Source organism: Simochromis diagramma, unplaced genomic scaffold (genome assembly GCF_900408965.1).
Source record: "Simochromis diagramma unplaced genomic scaffold, fSimDia1.1 OVJJ01000293.1, whole genome shotgun sequence".
In the NCBI taxonomy this organism is placed as follows: Eukaryota; Metazoa; Chordata; class Actinopteri; order Cichliformes; family Cichlidae; genus Simochromis; species Simochromis diagramma.
The window spans coordinates 5,847,752-5,866,298 of record NW_024386801.1 but is presented as its reverse complement, the minus strand read 5'-3'; the positions used below and the strand labels follow the sequence as shown (position 1 = coordinate 5,866,298).

The following is an 18,547-nucleotide window of genomic DNA, read 5'->3' as shown; positions in this document are numbered from 1 at the left end:
GCGAATCATTATCCGTTTGCCAAATTTTGAAACCAGTTTAATGACCATTAAATCACTGTGATTTTTACTTTTCGCAGTAAAACACATCTTTCAGTTTTTCACGTAAATACATTGTAATGTAAATGTGCCGGTCTTTAAAACACTTTGGGTCAACCTCTGCTGTTTAAATGTGCTATAAAATATATAAAATATGTACAGAAAAGACATGACAGCCAACACAAAAATATTCAGACATTTTTCATAGTGCACGTTTGAGGTATATATTTTAAATTAGTACCAATACCAACCAAAAAAATTAACATATTTTAAGAGATGGAATGCTAAGTTATCAGGTAACACTAGAAATACGCATACAATCCCCATAGCTAAACAACTGCTCAGATTTCTCAAATGGACTACTGAAATATATTTCATGCCAGACAATTTTATCAAAAATACACATAAAATACAAACACTGTTAGTAGAGGTAATGCCTAACAGGCGACCTGCCAGCATCACCATTCACCAATCATAGTGCTTAATGTTAATCACTAGCACAATCACTGTGCTGTATAAAAGAAACATCCACTCCTATATAGGTAATATGAGTAGGATAGCTGTAAAGATGAAAAGCAGTTTTGCATCAGCCATGAAAACATGTAAGCTAATCACAACACCTAAAGTATTTTAATCAAGGCATGAAGTTAAGATGAGTACTGCAGTAGAATAATATACCTAAACTATAGGGCATATAATCCAGATTTCATCAAGGGGCACAAAATTTATAGAGTGCATGTTGGCCTACAATTACAATGCAGCTTTACTAATAGGAGGCTCTTTTTGGCTGGTGTCACAAAGGGTCATCACAGCAGTTAACTTAAACACCTCTTATGAGAAAAAAATAAAAACTGAAAAGAACCAGGATGTCACATCTGTTTATTTTAACAAGGTTTTTTTTATGTTATGACAGCTGCTCTCAACTAGCAACCTTTTATCTACTATTTTCTTTCACTTCCACAATTACACTTTGATTATAGTGAAGTAAAAACAGTTGCATTCGTTTATCGATGATCAATGTCTTAAACTATACAAAAACTGCTCTTGTCATTAACGAGGATTATTTGACATACCCTATGTTTACAGTGCTGGTTATAAACGGGAGACGTGGGTTTTGTGGAAAGGTGAGAATAGCACTTTTAAAGAACACAATCAGGGATTCTAAAAATATATATATGTTAGAATGGAAATGATCAAGGTAACACCAAATGTTTTACCAAAAAGTGTCGTTCACTGTAACTAATATTTCATAGTATGTGTAAAGAATGGTCGCTAAATGAATTATGATTTATTCTAATTATTTAAAAAATTGATGGAGCAGAGACCAGATGTGAGTTTTCTACAGCTCGCTGCGTTCTGCATTTTCCTTATGCTGTTTGATCTTCTCTGGGACGGTCTGAGTCAGGAAGACAAAGCGCTCCTTCTTCAGGTGCTGAGCAGTTACCTGCTTTTTTAAACCAATCGCCAGGTACTTTTCTTCTGCTCCATACTTTGGCCAGTGGACAAGGTTGTGCCCATCAGGAGATCTAAACACATATACATTTGTTATTCAGTTATTAAAAGTGTGAAGTGTGAAATTTACAACAGTTGGAAATTCCTACCCTGTGCGAGCAAAGTTCCCCCAGTAGCTCATCATGATCTTGCTCAACTGTTCCTCATCCTCAGGGCACGGATCTAAAACGATCATGTTGCAAAACATATTTTTCACACTTGGAAAACAAAACAGATCGAGCACTAAGGCAGATTTCTATGTTATCTTACCGGGTAACCTAACATGGGTAGTTGTGAAGCAAAATCCCAAAACTGTAAAAATTTCATCTCCGTGGTCACTCCCGACAAAGCTCGGCCTTTTCTGCTGCAGGAATTTGGGAGGATGTTGGTACTCATACAGGTATACAGGAGCGCCTGCATCTGGAATTAGACGAATGTGTGTGATATTTGTTAATGAAAGTGTGTCACAGTAAACATCAAGTGTTGGGTTTTAAACAAATTTGTATAATCTTTCATTAAACAACTTAAATTACCTCTGTGAGCATTAGCAGCTTTAATCGCTGGAATGGTGAAAAACAAATCTCCAAGCATCTCAGTGTACCCATCTCTGTTTTTCACACGGTCGTCACCATTTCCGATATATTCATCAGCTATCACATCGCTGATAAATGCTGCTTTAGGCTTAAAGAAATAAGCAACACATCCGTCAAAGAAGCTCGAGCAGGTCAGGGGACAGTAATATTGTAACATTAAGTAGTGTCTGCCTTACGTCGGGGTAGAAGAAGGACACTGTGTTCAAAACAAATTCCCGATCTAGTCCTTCTGTCCAGTTTTGGGGAGCAAAAAACTAAGGAAATACCAAGCCACAATTACATTTTTTTTTCAACATTGCAAAACAACAACAAACTACATTTCTCAGCTCTTTATTCAGAAGTTACTTACTGATGCAAGTATCCATCCACCTTCATCATTATTGACACCAGTCATGAATGGAACAATATGGAGTTCATGTTTACGAAACAGCTCATCCACAGGTTTAGTCAGGAAATGTCCATCAACATTTATTTGAAATCTCAAATTTGGATCCTTGAGAAAATTAAATATACAAAAGTAAAAGATGTGATAACATGAACAGAGCTGAGGGAGAAATCAAAGGCTTCAAAGAAATATTGTAGAAGACATAATAATCATTCTCTATCATGTTTGCACCCATTACCTCACCTGTGTAAAACCCACTATAGTATCAATATCAAGGTTTCTCATGCAGTCACTAATCTTCTTTGTGCTTTCGAGACTGCAGCCAGATGCGTTTGCAATTGCCTGAGGTGAAATGGCAAATATAAATGGCAAATATTCTTCAAAAACAAATCCATTTTAATATTCTCATTATTCTGCAACAAAAATGTTTAACCCTCCAAAAAAGGAAGAATATGGATAATTAACCTGCGCCATTGGTAGAGGATCATTTGCCACAAATACATTAATTGCAGCTGTGCCACTCTCAGCAATAGCACAGTGAAACAGCCCATCAGACAGTGGTGACAGGAGCTGATGATTCAAGTAACACATCACATATTAATTTTTGTTCTAGAGTGAAAAGGTTTATTTAAAGTTCCTTTGACTGTAGATTACCAGAAGAGATACGCTCACTCCACCAGCAGACACTCCAAATATGGTAACTAATCCTGGGTCTCCTCCAAAGTTGTGAATGTGCTGCTGGATCCACTTGAGAGCTTCAACCTGGTCCAGCAGGCCAAAGTTCCCTGACATGTGCTCATCTCCAGTGCTGATAGAACAAAATGTTATTTTTATAATGTATTTTCCCTGATTGAAACATCTTTTTACAAGACACTTCTATTCATGTGTTATTGACAGGGCTAATAGAGCCAGGATTCTGAAAACCACTCTTGCATTCTATTTGTCCAGTTGGACAGTAGCTGCATATGCCACTTCCACACATTTGCTGAAGCTGAGTGATACGGTAAGGTAGTAAAAAATTTACCAAGCTATGTTTATACCTATAAACATAGCTTTAGGCCAACATGCACTCTATACCGGCTTCCTCCCACCGGCCAAAGACATGCAGTTTGTGGGGATAGGTTAATTGGATAATCCAAATTGCCACTAGGTGTGAATGTGCAAGTGAATGTGAGCATGAATGGTTGTCTGTCCCTGTGTGTTAGCCCTGCAATAGACTGGCGACCTGTCCAGGGGGTACCCCGCCTCTCGCCATATGACAGCTGGGATAGGCTCCAGCACCCCCCGCGACCCTGAAAAGGATAAGCGGAAGCGAATGGATGGATGGATGTTTGTACCTCGTGATAAATAAAGCCAACTTTCAATTTTTTATCTTATAAAATCAGATAAAAAAGAAGAAAAACAAAACCATAGTATGTTCTACTTTGATAACTTGAGTTCATTTACATTTCCATGGGTCCAACATCGAGGAAACAATTTACCAGACCTGGGAAGACTGGGGCCCTACTGCCTGAACAAGGGACATGGGAGGCACCGTAGGGGTTGGTTACAGTGTGTGCCAAGGATGGAGACCCTGGGAGACTGATGCCCAACTACTGAAGCTGGTGATGGAGATATGGAATGTCACCTTTCTGGTGGGGAAGAAGTTTCAGCTAGTGTGGGAGGTTGAGAGGTACTGGCTAGATATAGTCAGGCTCACCTGAAGGCGTGTCTTTGGCTCTAGAACCAGTCTCCTGGAGAGGGGCTGGAGTCTTTCCCAGTCTGGACATGCCCTTGGTGAGAAGCTTCGGGCTGGGGTGGGTATCCTGGTATCCCCTTGGCTTGCTGCCTGCACGTTGAGGATTTCCCGGTGGATGAAATGGTTTGTTCCCTGCACATTTGGGTTGGGGAATGGGTACTGTCTATCATCTGCCCCCATGCGCTGAACAACATTTCAGAGTACCTGGCATTATTGGAGTCCCTGGGTGGGGTGCTTGAGAGTGCTCCAACTGGGGGACTCTGTCATACTACTGGGAGACCTCAACACGCGTGTCTACTAACACCTGGAGGGACGTGAGTGGGAGGAACAGCCTGCCTAACACAAAACCAAGTGGTGTTCTGTTACTGGACCACAGTTTCTCCATAATGAACACCATCTTCAAATATAAGAGTGTTTGTAATTACAGGTTGCACCAGGAAAGCCTAGGCTGCAGCTCAATGATCGAATTTGTAATCATATCATCAGATATGCGGGCGAATGTTCTCGGCACTTTGGTAAAGGGAGGTGCTTAACTGTCAAATGATCACTATCTGGTGGTGAGTTGGATCACATGGGGATGACGGTGGACAGACCTGAACCACCCAAATGTATAGTGAGGGTGCGCTGGGAACACCTGACAAGGCCCCGGTCTGCAAGATCTTCAACTCTTACCTTGAGCAGAGCTTCAACAGCATTCAAAGGGAAACTGGGGACATTGAGTCTGAAAGGGCCATGTTTAGCATCTCCATTGTTGAGGCTGCTGCACTGAGCTGTGGCTGCAAGGGGCTTGGTGCCTGTCATGGTGCTAACCCCAGAACTAGACAGTGTTTACCAGAGTTGAAGGGAGTCATCGCGCTGAAGAAGTCCTATTAGGTTTTGTTAGCCTCTGGAACACTATCAGGCAGCTCAGGAGGGGAAAGGGGTGCATTACCGACACTGTGTAAATTGCGGGTGGAGTGCTGCTGACTTCAACTGACGATATTGTCGGGGGTGAAAGGAATACTTCAAGGACCTGCTTACTCTCACTGACAAGTCGTCCATAGCAGAAGTAAAGTCTGGGGACAAGTGGGGCACTGAGGCAGTTAAACACGTCCTTGGTGGCAGGACCCCTGGAGTGGATGAGGGTCGTCCTGAGTTCCTTACGGCTATGGATATTGTAGGACTGTCTTAGTTGAGACGCCTCTACAATGCTGTGTGGAGATCAGGGGCTGTACCTCTGGATTGGCAGACTGGAATTGTGCTTCCCATCTTCCATAAGGGGGACTAGAGAATGTGCTCCAGCTATATAGGGATCAAACTACTTGGCCTTCAGAGGAAATTCAATGCCAGGGTACTGGAATAGAGAGTTTGTCAGCTAGTTGAACTGCTAGAACTGTAGGAACAATGTGGTTTTTCTACTGGGTGCGGAACACAGCTCTTTGTTCTCTCGAGGATATTTGAGGGTCTATCGCAGTTCGCCCAAGCAGCCTACATTGGTTGTGTTGACTTGGAGAAGGCCTTCAGTTAAGTCCTTCAGAGTATTCTTCTGTGAGATGCTTCAGTAGTATGGGGTGTGAGGCCCATTGTCATGGTTCATTCTGTCCTTATACAACTGTTGCAAGAGCTTGGTTTGCATTGCTGACAATAAATGATAATTGTTCCTCTGGGGTACTGGACTCCACCAGGGTTGCCCTTTATCACAGATTCTGTTCATAATTTTTATGGACAGATTGGTGCTGTGACAATGAGCTTTCTCCCAAGGGTGGCTGCCCTCTCTCTTAGAGATGGGGTGAGGAGTTTGGCCATTCAGGATGGACTCAGAGCAGTCTTCTTCCAGATCAAAAGGAGCCAGTTCCGGTGGTTTAGGCATTTGACTAGATGCCTCCTGGACACCTCCTTGGTGAGGAGTTCTGGGCTCCCAGCTGCCTTCTTCCAGTGGAAGAAGGCAGCTGGGGGCAACCCGTTGGAGAGATTATGGATGGATGGAGTTTATTTACCTGAGAAAACCCAGAAGTCCTAAGCGATACTGGATCAGAACCACAACCACGTCCTGGTAAGCAGCCAAGGCAGAGCCATCATATGTTGAAGCTGATCCCAGCGTAAAGCCCCCACCATGGATTGAGACCATGACCTAGAAAGAACAATAAAAGAGCATTCCATCAAAGATTAGAGGATCTTTTGGAGTCTCAGTCAAGCTATAAAAACTGATCTTTCAGAATTTAAACTTTAAACAGACAAGAACATTTAAGTTTACATTTTAGATGATAAAATGTACAATTGAGTTCTAAAGATGGGTGTCTTTACTGAGATTGTGTTTAGGCATCCCTCAAAACCTACAGCAAAAGATTCTTACTGGGAGCTTGGCATTATTAGCTCTTTTTGCAGGAGTGTAAATGTTGAGGTAAAGACAGTCTTCAGAGATGTCTGGTATTTCTGCCAGCACTCCACCGAGTTTATCAACCAGATCCAAAACAGCTTCTTTAGACTGAATGCACCTTAAAGAGAGACAATGCTAATTTTACAAATAAAGCCAATGATTCCTCCAAGTATGTTGAAGTTCACATTTCTTACATTGGTGGCTGTTTAGTGGCATATCTTACTCCTTCCCATCTTTCTGCAGGCTGAGGTGGAGCCAGTCTCAAGGAAGGGCCAAGGGGTGGCTTGGCAAATGGGACACCCAGGTATGCATGGACGCCAGTCTCCTTCCCTTTCACACTCACATACTCACCTTTCAGGCTCCCGAGCTCCGTGTGGACTGCAGGTGCTGTCAGGATATTAGAAATGACTGAAAATCTTCACATAAAACTTTATATTTAAATAAAATTTCCAGTGAAAAGTACTTTTCTCAAAACATGCAATATCTGATTGCTGTCTACAGCTTGTTGTCAAAAACAAACAATAAAAAGTCACATTTTGCTGTGGACTATGTAATTCCTGTCATTATTGATTATTTAAATTCTGATTTTTACATTTTTGATGCACACCATTTGGTGGATTATGTTAATCGAGCTCAAGCTACAGAGACATGCCTGTTACTTTGATAGTCTGGTGTCTGGTGTTCAGTGTTTTCATTTTGCTTGCCCTTTGTCTCATTATGTTTGATTAGTTCAAGCTGGGTGTCCCTCCTGTTTTCAGTTCCCTTATTACTCCCTTGTGTATTTTAGCCCTGTTTTTTCCTCTGTCCGTTTTTGCGTCGTACACACTCTTTGCTGTGTGTTACACCAATGCTCCTAGGAAATTCCTAGTTCTCTGCTTCCTGTTTTAAGCCATTAGTTTCCTTGTTCCTTAGTTTTTTGGTTTTATTTTCTTATTTCTGATTCCTTGTTTTCAGTTTGGTTTTCTGTAAAAGCATAGAATTATATCCAGCAATAAAGCTGCCGTTTTCAGTTAACATCTCGTGCTTGAGTGCTGTGTTTAGGTCCTACATCCTGACACACAGCTGTACATTGGCATTTAAACTACATGACCATTTTTATTACTATTATTTTTTGTTTGTTTAAGTGGTTTAAATGATCTGACCAAGTGTGATACTTCATCATTTATTTAAAAAAAAAAAAAGCTACTTGCTCACACGGCTCTGGTTTGTTGTTTTGCCATAGACTTCCTTTGATGTGTGTTGCGTCTACAGTGACCCTGGTAAAGAAGCAGAGTTGAAATCTGCAGAAATCTGTTTCTGTTTATTCACAATCACTGCAATACTCCATTTACTCCTTATCGGCATAAAGTTAGCAAAAAATATTGTTTGTTTGTTTTTAAACAGCTTTTTTTGCCAAAGAAAAATAATAAAAATAAAAATAATTAAAAATTGTACGGTCCAATTTAAACAAAACAAAGTCTGATTAATTGCAACCTGTCCTTCTAAAACAGTTGACCTACAATCGTCTCACATGCTTGGTTCTTTGCTATCATTCACCTTTGAACAGAGTGAATAGCCTTTGCAGGTAAGAAGTCCCCTGGACTTAGAACACAAAAGTTGATGTTTAATTATCAGCTTTTAAAATGACTATTACTGCCATAATACCGTTAATTACTGATTGATTAATATTGTCAGATTTAAACACTGGTTTTACAAAAAGCGACTTGTGCAAAAAAAGGAAAAGAAAAACATGTACTACATGTAGGTTTAAGGAACACACGCATTACACAGAAATTAGGTGATGTCACAAAGACCGTTTTACTAAGAACTGTTTTATCCTACTTACCCTGAAGATCTGCAACAACATAGATGAATAAAAATGATATTAAGAAGAAGAAAGACTGCTTTGCATGCAGCTTCATGGTTGGCTCTGTGGATTGCAAAACTCTGCAGATTTCCCAATAATTGAGCGCAGAGCCAAGAAGAGGAAGTGTGTCCGCTTATGAAGTTTTCTCCTTTTCTCTTTCACAAAGAGGAAAAGGTAGTTTCTGCAGCAGATATGACGTTATTCAGCCAAACCATCACAGGACTAAAGTCCATTCTAGAGTCTAAACTTTAGGTTCACTCCAGGTCTCAATCCAGAACACTTTCTGCTTCGGATGTCCTGACTACTTTGCCACTATCGTAATTCAAAAATTCAAAACTTTTTCTTGCAATCCTTTTTTTTCGTCGGGCTGTCTGAAAAGCTCAAAATGTGAATTTGGTTACAAGTTTACTGATTTGAGCGCATGTTGTGCACAGGCTCTTGAACTATGATACAGTAATTAATACAAGTGCAGTTGTTTTTGTTTGCATTGCATTTCTCATGACCCACACAGACACAGAGGTGTTGCCACAGTTGCTTAAGAGGACTTCGGAAGGTTCAATGTACACAACATGAAATGTTAGAATTAAAACATGAAAAAAGGCATGTTGCATCTGAAAGTATATTCTAGGGAATGGAGTGCTAAGTTTGCAGTTAATACTAGCACAGGTCACAGACAAACAAAATGCTGCAAAATTGGTTAATCAAATCTTTTTATTGTATAAATGTTTTACAAAACCTATGTTTACAGCGCTTGATTTAAAATACCTTGATACCCTGGATTCAACTAAAAGAAACAAAAAAAACAAAACAAAATATTCATTTAATATTAGAATATGGATAATCTTCACAAGACCTTTAGGTAAGGGAATTATGGTTTAGTCTAATTACTTTAAAATTGATGGAGCAGAGACCAGATGTGAGTTTTCTACAGCTCGCTGCGTTCTGCATTTTCCTCATGCTGTTTGATCTTCTCTGGGACGGTCTGAGTCAGGAAGACAAAGCGCTCCTTCTTCAGGTGCTGAGCAGTTACCTGCTTTTTTAAACCAATCGCCAGGTACTTTTCTTCTGCTCCATACTTTGGCCAGTGGACAAGGTTGTGCCCATCAGGAGATCTGAACACATATACATTTGTTATTCAGTTATTAAATGTGTGAAATGTGAAATTTACAACATTTGGAAATTCCTACCCTGTGCGAGCAAAGTTCCCCCAGTAGCTCATCATGATCTTGCTCAACTGTTCCTCATCCTCAGGGCACGGATCTAAAACGATCATGTTGCAAAACATTTTTCAATCAACAAAACAAAACAGATCGAGCACTAAGGCAGAGTTTTTATAAAGTCTTACCAGATAACCTAACATGGGAAGTTGTGAAGCAAAATCCCAAAACTGTAAAAATTTCATCTGCATGGTCAGTCCCGACAAAGCTCGGCCTTTTCTGCTGCAGGAATTTGGGAGGATGTTGGTACTCATACAGGTATACAGGAGCACCTGCATCTGGAATTAGACGAATGTGTGTGATATTTGTTAATGAAAGTGTGTCACAGTAAACATCAAGTGTTGGGTTTTAAACAAATTTGTATAATCTTTCATTAAACAACTTAAATTACCTCTGTGAGCATTAGCAGCTTTAATCGCTGGAATGGTGAAAAACAAATCTCCAAGCATCTCAGTGTACCCATCTCTGTTTTTCACACGGTCGTCACCATTTCCGATATATTCATCAGCTATCACATCGCTGATAAATGCTGCTTTAGGCTTAAAGAAATAAGCAACACATCCGTCAAAGAAGCTCGAGCAGGTCAGGGGACAGTAATATTGTAACATCAAGTGGTGTCTGCCTTACGTCGGGGTAGAAGACGGAAACCATGTTCAAAACAAATTCCCGATCTAGTCCTTCTGTCCAGTTTTGGGGAGCAAAAAACTGAGGAAATACCAAGCCACAATTACATTTTATCTTTGCTGTTGTTTTGCAATTTTAAAACTATATTGAGATCTTTATTCAGAAGTTTCTGCAACACTTACTGATACAAGTATCCATCCACCTTCATCATTATTGACACCAGTCATGAATGGAACAGCATGGAGTTCATGTTTACGAAACAGCTCATCCACAGGTTTAGTCAGGAAATGTCCATCAACATTTACTTGAAATCTCAAATTTGGATCCTTGAGAGAATTAAATATACAAAAGTAAAAGATGTGATAGCATGAACAGAGCTGAGGGAGAAATCAAAGGCTTCAAAGAAATATTGTAGAAGACATAATAATCATTCTCTATCATGTTTGCACCCATTACCTCACCTGTGTAAAACCCACTATAGTATCAATATCAAGGTTTCTCATGCAGTCACTGATCTTCTTTGTGCTTTCGAGACTGCAGCCAGATGCGTTTGCAATTGCCTGAGGTGAAATGGCAAATATAAATGGCAAATATTCGTCAAAACAATTCCATTTTAATATTCTCATTATTCTGCAACAAAAATGTTTAACCCTCCAAAAAGGAAGAATATGGATAATTAACCTGCGCCATTGGTAGAGGATCATTTGCCACAAGTACATTCATTGCAGCTGTGCCACTCTCAGCAATAGCACGGTGAAACAGCCCATCAGACAGTGGTGACAGGAGCTGGTGATTCAAGTAACACATCACATATTAATTTTTGTTTTAGAGTGAAAAGGTTTATTTAAAGTTCCTTTGACTGTAGATTACCAGAAGAGACACGCTCACTCCACCAGCAGACTCTCCAAATATGGTAACTAATCCTGGGTCTCCTCCAAAGTTGTGAATGTGCTGCTGGATCCACTTGAGAGCTTCAACCTGGTCCTGCATTCCAAAGTTCCCTGAAATGTGCTCATCTCCAGTGCTGATAGAACAAAATGTTATTTTTATAATGTATTTTCCCTGATTGAAACATCTTTTTACAAGACACTTCTATTCATGTGTTATTGACAGCAGCTAGTAGAGGATTCTGAAAACCACTTTTGCATTCTGTTTGTCCAGTTGGGCATTAGCTGCATATGCCACTTCCACACATTTGCTGAAGCTGAGTGACACGGTAAGGTAGTAAAAAATTTACCAAGCTATGTTTATACCTTGTGATAAATAAAGCCAACTTTCAATTTTTTGTCTTATAAAATCAGATAAAAACACAAAAAAACAAAACCACAGTATGTTCTACTTTGATAACTTGAGTTCATTTATATTTCCATGGGTCCAACATCGAGGGAACAATTTACCAGGCCTGGGAAAGGGTTACTATGGCCCCAATGCTTGAACAAGGGAGATGGGAGGCACCGTAGGGGTTGGGTACAGTGTGTGCCAGTGGCGACCAAGGATGGAGACCCTGGGAGACTGATGCCCACTACTAAAGCTGGTGATGGAGACATGGAATGTCACCTTTCTGGTGGAGAAGAAGTTTCAGTTAGTGTGGGAGGTTGAGAGGTACTGCCTAGATATAGTCAGGCTCACCTGAAGGTGTGTCTTTGGCTCTAGAACCAGTCTTCTGGAGAGTCTAGTAAAAACTTGTGTGTGAGAGGAATTTAATGAGGCCATGAAAAAAGACTCAGATCTCATTGGAGCAATTCTGGAACACTATCAGGCAGCTCAGGAGGGGAAAGGGGTGCTTTACCGACATTGTGTAAAGTGCTGGTGGAGTGCTGCTGATTTCAACTGAGGATATTGTCAGGCGGCAAAAGGAAACAGGACCTCCTTTCTCTCACTGACATGTCTTCTGTAGCAGGAGCAGAGTCTGGCGACAAGTGGGGCACCTAATGCTTAACCAGGGGAGAGTTCAATGAAGCAGTTAAACAACTCCTTGGTGGCAGGGCCCCTGGAGTGGATGAGGTTCGCCTTGAGTTCTGTAAGGCTTTGGATATTGTAGGACTGTCTTGGTTGACACGTCTCTACAATGTTGCGGGGAGATCAGGGGCCATACCACTAGACTGGCAGACCTGGGTTGTGCTTCCCATCTTCCAGAAGGGGGATAAGACAGTCTGTTCCAACTATATGGGGATCACACTCCTCATCCTCCACAGGAAATTTTATGCCAGGGTTCTGGAATAGAGAGTGTGTCAATTAGTCGAACTGCTAGTACTGGAGGAACAATGTGCTTTTCCTCCCGCTCCTCCCGGGTGCGGAACACAGCTCTCTATCGTCTCGAGGATATTTGAGGGTGTATCGCAGTTTGCCCAAGCAGCCTACATGTGTTGTGTTGACTTGGAGAAGGCCTTCAGTTAAGTCCTTCAGAGTATTCTTCTGTGAGATGCTTCAGTAGTATGGGGGTGTGAGGCCCATTGTCATGGTTCATTCTGTCCTTATACAACTGTTGCAAGAGCTTGGTTTGCATTGCTGACAATAAATGATAATTGTTCCTCGGGGGTACTGGACTCCACCAGGGTTGCCCTTTATCACAGATTCTGTTCATAATTTTTATGGACAGATTGGTGCTGTGACAATGTGCTTTCTCCCAAGGGTGGCTGCCCTCTCTCTTAGAGATGGGGTGAGGAGTTTGGACATTCAGGAGGGGCTCAGAGCACTCTTCTTCCAGATCAAAAGGAGCCAGTTCCGGTGGTTTAGGCATCTGACTAGAATGCCTCCTGGATGCCTCCTTGGTGAGGAGTTCTGGGCTCCCAGTGTTCCACTGGAAGGAGGCCACGGGGCCGACCCGTTGGAGAGATTATGGATGGATGGAGTTTATTTACCTGAGAAAACCCAGAAGTCCCAAGCGATACTGGATCAGAACCACAACCACGTCCTGGTAAGCAGCCAAGGCAGAGCCATCATATGTTGAAGCTGATCCCAGCGTAAAGCCCCCACCATGAATCCAGACCATGACCTGGACAGAACAATAAAATACCATTTCTTCAAAGCTTAGAGGATCTTTTGGAGTCTCAGTCAAGCTACAATAACTAATCTTTAAGAATTTAAACTTTAAACAGAGAAAAGTGTAATGTAAACTTAAGTTTACATTTTAGATGATAAAATGTACAATTGAGTTCTAAAGATGGGTGTCTTTACTGAGATTGTGTTTAGGCATCCCTCAAAACCTACAGCAAAAGATTCTTACTGGGAGCTTGGCATTTTTAGCTCTGTTTGCAGGAGTGTAAATGTTGAGATAAAGACAGTCTTCAGAGATGTCTGGTATTTCTGCCAGCAGTCCACCGAGTTTATCAACCAGATCCAAAACAGCTTCTTTAGACTGAATGCACCTTAAAGAGAGACAATGTTAATTTTACAAATAAAGCCAATAATTCCTCCAAGTATGTTGAAGTTCACATTTCTTACATTGGTGGCTGTTTAGTGGCATCTCTTACTCCTTCCCATTCTTCTGCAGGCTGAGGTGGAGCCAGTCTCAAGGAAGGGCCGAGGGGTGGTTTGGCAAATGGGACACCCAGGTAGGCATGGACACCAGTCTCCTTCCCTTTCACACTCACATACTCACCTTTCAGGCTCCCGAGCTTTGTGTGGACTACAGGTGCTGTCAGGATATTAGAAATGACTGAAAATCTTAACCTAAAACTTTATATTTAAAAAGAATTGTTGATCGAGCTATAGCTACAGAGACATGCCTGTTATAATGCACATTTACTGTCATGGCAGTGTTTGGTTTTTTTTTGGTTTAACATTACTTGTTTATTATTGTTCTTGGTTTTGGTTATCCTTTTTCTCAAGCTCTCAGTAATTTTAGTTCTCCCTCCATCAGTTTTCATCTTAACCCGTGTTTAGTTTCTGTTTCTGTTCCCGTGTCCCATGTTCCCTGTCTCTTCCCAGTCAGCTGTGCCACCTTGTCAAGTCTGTGTCTTCTTGCCTGTCTTGTGTTTCCTGTTTTACTTTAATAGTCTCATTGTTTTGAGCTTTGCTTGCCCTTTGTCTCATTATATCTGATTAGTTCCAGATGTGTGTCCCTCCTGTTTCCCATTGACTCGTTACTCCCTTGTGTATTTTAACCCTGTGTTTTCCTCTGTCCGTTGTACACCCTCTTTGCTTTTTGTTACCTCAGTTCGCCTAGGAAATTCCTAGTTTTCTTATTTCTTGTTCCTTGTTTTCAATTGGCTTTTCTGTAAACCTGTAGAATTATTTCCCAAGGGCTCAAATTGTGGTCATAAATATTTTGTATTTTTAAATCAGATGCATAGTTGTGAACTGAGTTTTGTAACCTTGTAAACAAAAATATCTGAAATTTTTATGTTTTTGCATCTATACATGAGAATTTGTGTGTATGTAAAAAAGATTTACACAAGTTACAAATTTTTTATGTTAAGGTCTGGTTACAGATACAAAGCCATAAGCTATGTGTAGAACTCTGTGCTCAAGTTCTTTGGCTGTGTGAGTTTCAACTTACTAGTTTGAATTTTGACTTTATTTTTCTTTCTTTCAGCTGATTGGTCAATGTCATGTCAATCATAAATTTAACATTCCAATCAGAGAACAGATAGTGTTTGAAGGGGTGCTTTACTGAGCTTCAGGTCCTGGAAGGGTAATACAGTTTGAAGCTGGAGGATCTCTATATGAATATCCCATAAGGTTCATACAAGCTAGGTCTCTTAACTTTCAATAACTGTTGAAAGGATAATTTTGTGCTATACCAGAAATTTCTGGTATAGCACCAGATATTTTACTTTAGTATGACTTTAACACAAAGTCAGGGCTGACTAGGGACCATTGCTGTGAGTCACACTGAGCAGAATAAAGACCCTTTCACAACGGAGGCACTCATGGCTAACTAAAGCTGGGCACACACTGTGCAATTTCTGGCCCATTTTGAGCCGTTTTTCAGTCGTGCGACCGTTTTGGGGATGGGCCTGAGTTTCGCCTTAATCGTGTGTTGTGTAGTATACATTTGGTAACGAGAAGCGACTAACACCTCACAACCAGGTCCCGATCATCAATGGTCACAAGAAAATCAAACCTGTTCGAAATCCTGTCGCCCCTCGTGAGGGTGTCAACGCAGCCTCTCACACTGCACACGCGCAAACAGAAACGAAAGTGGAAAGACGTAGTAGCACGACAGTGCAGCGTGTGATCTGGACACAGGCGATAGAGGCACAACTTGAAAAACTTTGGCAAGCTCATCTGAGCATTTCAATATGGCCTCACAAAATTATCACGACCACAACAACTGTGAAAAGAGTTGGATGGACATTGCTGCTCAATTGCAGCCTGGTCAATGTTTTTCATTAGTAATTTAGCAAAGTTGATGGTGGTGGTGTACATGTACAAACCCCGAAGCACGTAAAAACTCCATAACACGTAAAAACTCCATAGCACGTACAATCTCCGAAGCACATACAAACACAACAGAAGTGCTCCAGGATGCTATAGGCGCAGTGTTGAGCTTTTGTTACCTACTGGCTACACAAGTCAGGAAGTACCGACGACCGGATTTGGTGTGTGGTAGTAACAGGTAAATGAATATATATGAGTGCCTGTGTATAAATACACAAACAATACACATATGCTTTCAATTGTGTAATTTTAGTGATCTAGGTAGCTCTGTTTTGGAAGTTCAGTTAACGCTAGAAATGCATTTTGGAGTTTGTACGTGCTTTGTCTCTAGGGGCCACTGTATATATTTATTTATAAACATATATAAATAAAACCGCGTTTTTTTTTTTTTACATTAGTAATTCATTCTGTGCATAATTTTATATTGTTGTTAATAACAAATTAATTTAAGCAACAAAACAATCTGAAGATCCGGTTGGGAGTCGAAAGACCCGGCTCTTTTTAGTGAGCCGAGCCGAAAGAGCCGGTTCTCTAAAAAGAGCCGGAAATCCCATCACTAGAACCTGCTTGTCTTTTCAAAACATGTCTCTCTCTGACATTATAACCTCTACAAGAGTTTGTGTTGTATTATCTTCAAATGTTCAATAAAAACATGAATCGCTCATTCATAACAAAGAAAGCTTTGTAACTATCCCAACTAGTGAAGAGTGTGTCATTTCCACAACACTACTCCCCCCCCCCTCCAAGGTCCACTGGGTATTTGAAAATTTGAAAAGGCTCTGAAGCTCCCCGTATTAGCATGAAAACCTGTGACAAAAGATTCACCAAACTCAGACACGCATAGCATGTTTTCCTTCGTGGTGCGAAGACCTGGAGGTCAGTAAAGCACCCCTCCACAGCCAAACCCATCTGTTCTCTGATTGGATTGTTAAGTTTGTGATTGACACAACATTGACCAATCAGCTGAAAGGAAGAAAAATTGGGTCAAAATTCGTACTTCTAATTTGAAAGTCACACACAAGCAGGGTACATGAGCTCAGAGTTTTTTGCTTTGTATCTGTAACCAGACCTTAACCAAAAAAACTGTAACTTGTGTAAATCTTCTTTTACACACACACAAATTCTAATCTATAGATGCACAAACATAAAAATTTCAGATATTTTTGTTTACAAGGTTACAAAACTCAGTTCACAACTACGCATTTCATTTACAAGTACAAAATATTTATGACCACAATTTGAGCCCATATATTTCCAGGAATAAAGCTGCCGTTTTCGGTTAACATCCCGTGTTTGAGTGCCTTGTTTAGGTCCAACATCCTGCCACACAGGTGTACATTGCCATTTACACTACACGAGCATTTTTATTATGATTATTTTGTTTGTTGGTATAAGTGGTTTAAATAATCTGACCAAGTGTGATACTTCATCCACCCACCCATCCATTCGCTTCCGCTTATCCTTTTCAGGGTCGCGGGGGGCGCTGGAGCCTATCCCAGCTGTCATATAGGGCGAGAGGCAGGGTACACCCTGGACAGGTCGCCAGTCTGTCGCAGGGCTGTGATACTTCATCATTTTTTTTATTTATTTATTTTTTTTAAAAAAGCTACTGGCTCACATGGCTCTGTATTTTTTATTTTTTTTGCCATAAACTTCCTTTGTTGTGTATTGTGATCCTGAAAAAGAAGCAGAGTTGACCATGAAATCTGTTTCTGTTTATTCACCGTCGCTGCAATACTCAATTTATTCCTTATCAGCATGAAGTCAGCAGAAAGATTTTTTTTAAAAACAGCCTTTTTTGCAAAATGAAAATAATAACAATAATTAAAATTTGCACGGTCCAGTCGTTTAAAACCGTCGTCTCACATGCTTGGTTCTTTGCTATCGTTCACCTTTGAACAGAGTGAATAGCCTTTGCAGGTAAAATGTCACCTGGACTTAGAACACAAAAGTTGATGTTTAATTATCAGCTTTTAAAATGACTATTGCTGCCATAATACCGTTGATTACTGATTGATTAATATTGTCAGATTTAAACACTAGTTTTTCAAAAAGCAACTCGTGCAAAAAAAGGAAAAGAAAAACATGTACTACATGTAGGTTTAAGGAACACACGCATTACACAGAAATTAGGAGATGTCACAAAGACCATTTTGCTAAGAACTGTTTTATCCTACTTACCCTGAAGATCTGCAACAACAACAGCACAGAGGAATGAAGCGGATACCAAGAAGAAGAAATTGTGCTTTGCATGCAACTCCATGGTCAGCTCTGTGGATTGCGAAACTCCGCGGATTTTTCAAGAACCGAGCGCAGAACAAAGAGACAGAGGAAGTGCGTCCTCATATGAAGGTTTCTTCTTTTCTCTTTGACAAAGAGGAAAGGGTAGTGTCTCCAGCAAGATATGACGTCATTCAGTTTGACGCCAAACCATAACGGGACTAAAGTCCAATCTACAGTCTAAACTTTAGATTCACTTCAGGACTCACTTCCAGAACACTTTCTGCTTCGGATGTCCCGCCTACTTCGCCGCTAATTCACAACTTTTTCTTGCAATCCTTTTTTTCGTCTGACTGTCTGAAAAGCTCAAAATGTGAATTTGGTTACAAGTTTATTGATATGAGCGCATGCTTGTGTCACAGGCTCTTGAACTATGATACAGTAATTAATACAAGTGCAGTTGTTTTTGCTTGCATTGCATTTCTCATGACCCACACAGACACAGAGGTGTTGACACAGTTGCTCGGGAGGACTTCTGAAGGTTGAATGCACACAAGAGAAAAAAGAAAATATGAAAAAACGCATGTTGCATCTCAAAGGATATTTGAGGGAATGGAGTGGTAAGTTTTCAGGCAAAGGTCAGAGACAAACAAAAT

General features: G+C 40.6%; 1 protein-coding gene across 4 annotated transcripts; it reads right to left on the bottom strand.

The window, feature by feature from the left end:
• Positions 1 to 244: 244 nt before the first annotated feature.
• Positions 245 to 18,510, bottom strand: LOC120729602 (fatty acyl-CoA hydrolase precursor, medium chain-like). 4 transcript variants are annotated; one of them, XM_040025328.1, is made up of 14 exons: positions 17,862 to 18,510; positions 8,425 to 8,433; positions 6,794 to 6,986; positions 6,576 to 6,717; positions 6,220 to 6,353; positions 3,160 to 3,313; positions 2,971 to 3,075; positions 2,749 to 2,847; positions 2,470 to 2,613; positions 2,297 to 2,374; positions 2,061 to 2,208; positions 1,798 to 1,947; positions 1,638 to 1,710; positions 245 to 1,562 (listed from the first exon to the last, which is right to left on the bottom strand). In XM_040025328.1, exons 1-14 carry the CDS (start codon positions 17,932 to 17,934, stop codon positions 1,376 to 1,378), a joined length of 1,689 nt encoding a protein of 562 aa, XP_039881262.1. In that variant the 5' UTR covers positions 17,935 to 18,510; the 3' UTR covers positions 245 to 1,375. The 4 variants fall into 4 exon arrangements, with proteins under 4 accessions (XP_039881262.1, XP_039881261.1, XP_039881260.1 ...); XM_040025327.1 differs by lacking the exons at positions 6,220 to 6,353; positions 6,576 to 6,717; positions 6,794 to 6,986; positions 8,425 to 8,433 and adding exons at positions 13,148 to 13,281; positions 13,513 to 13,654; positions 13,731 to 13,923 and having other exon boundaries at positions 17,853 to 18,507; XM_040025326.1 differs by lacking the exons at positions 2,470 to 2,613; positions 2,749 to 2,847; positions 2,971 to 3,075; ... (3 more) ...; positions 6,794 to 6,986; positions 8,425 to 8,433 and adding exons at positions 10,469 to 10,612; positions 10,748 to 10,846; positions 10,968 to 11,072; ... (2 more) ...; positions 13,513 to 13,654; positions 13,731 to 13,923 and having other exon boundaries at positions 17,853 to 18,214.
• Positions 18,511 to 18,547: the final 37 nt, after the last annotated feature.

What these genes read in the sequence shown, in the direction of transcription:
- LOC120729602 (XM_040025328.1), bottom strand. Translation starts at nt 17,934, where the DNA reads ATGGAGTTGCATGCAAAGCACAATTTCTTCTTCTTGGTATCCGCTTCA. An exon ending in GGACTTCTGGGTTTTCTCAG is followed by an intron (nt 3,314 to 6,219) that starts GTAAATAAACTC and finishes TTGTTCTATCAG; the next exon opens with CACTGGAGATGAGCACATGT. An exon ending in GAGTGAGCGTATCTCTTCTG is followed by an intron (nt 3,076 to 3,159) that starts GTAATCTACAGT and finishes TTGAATCATCAG; the next exon opens with CTCCTGTCACCACTGTCTGA.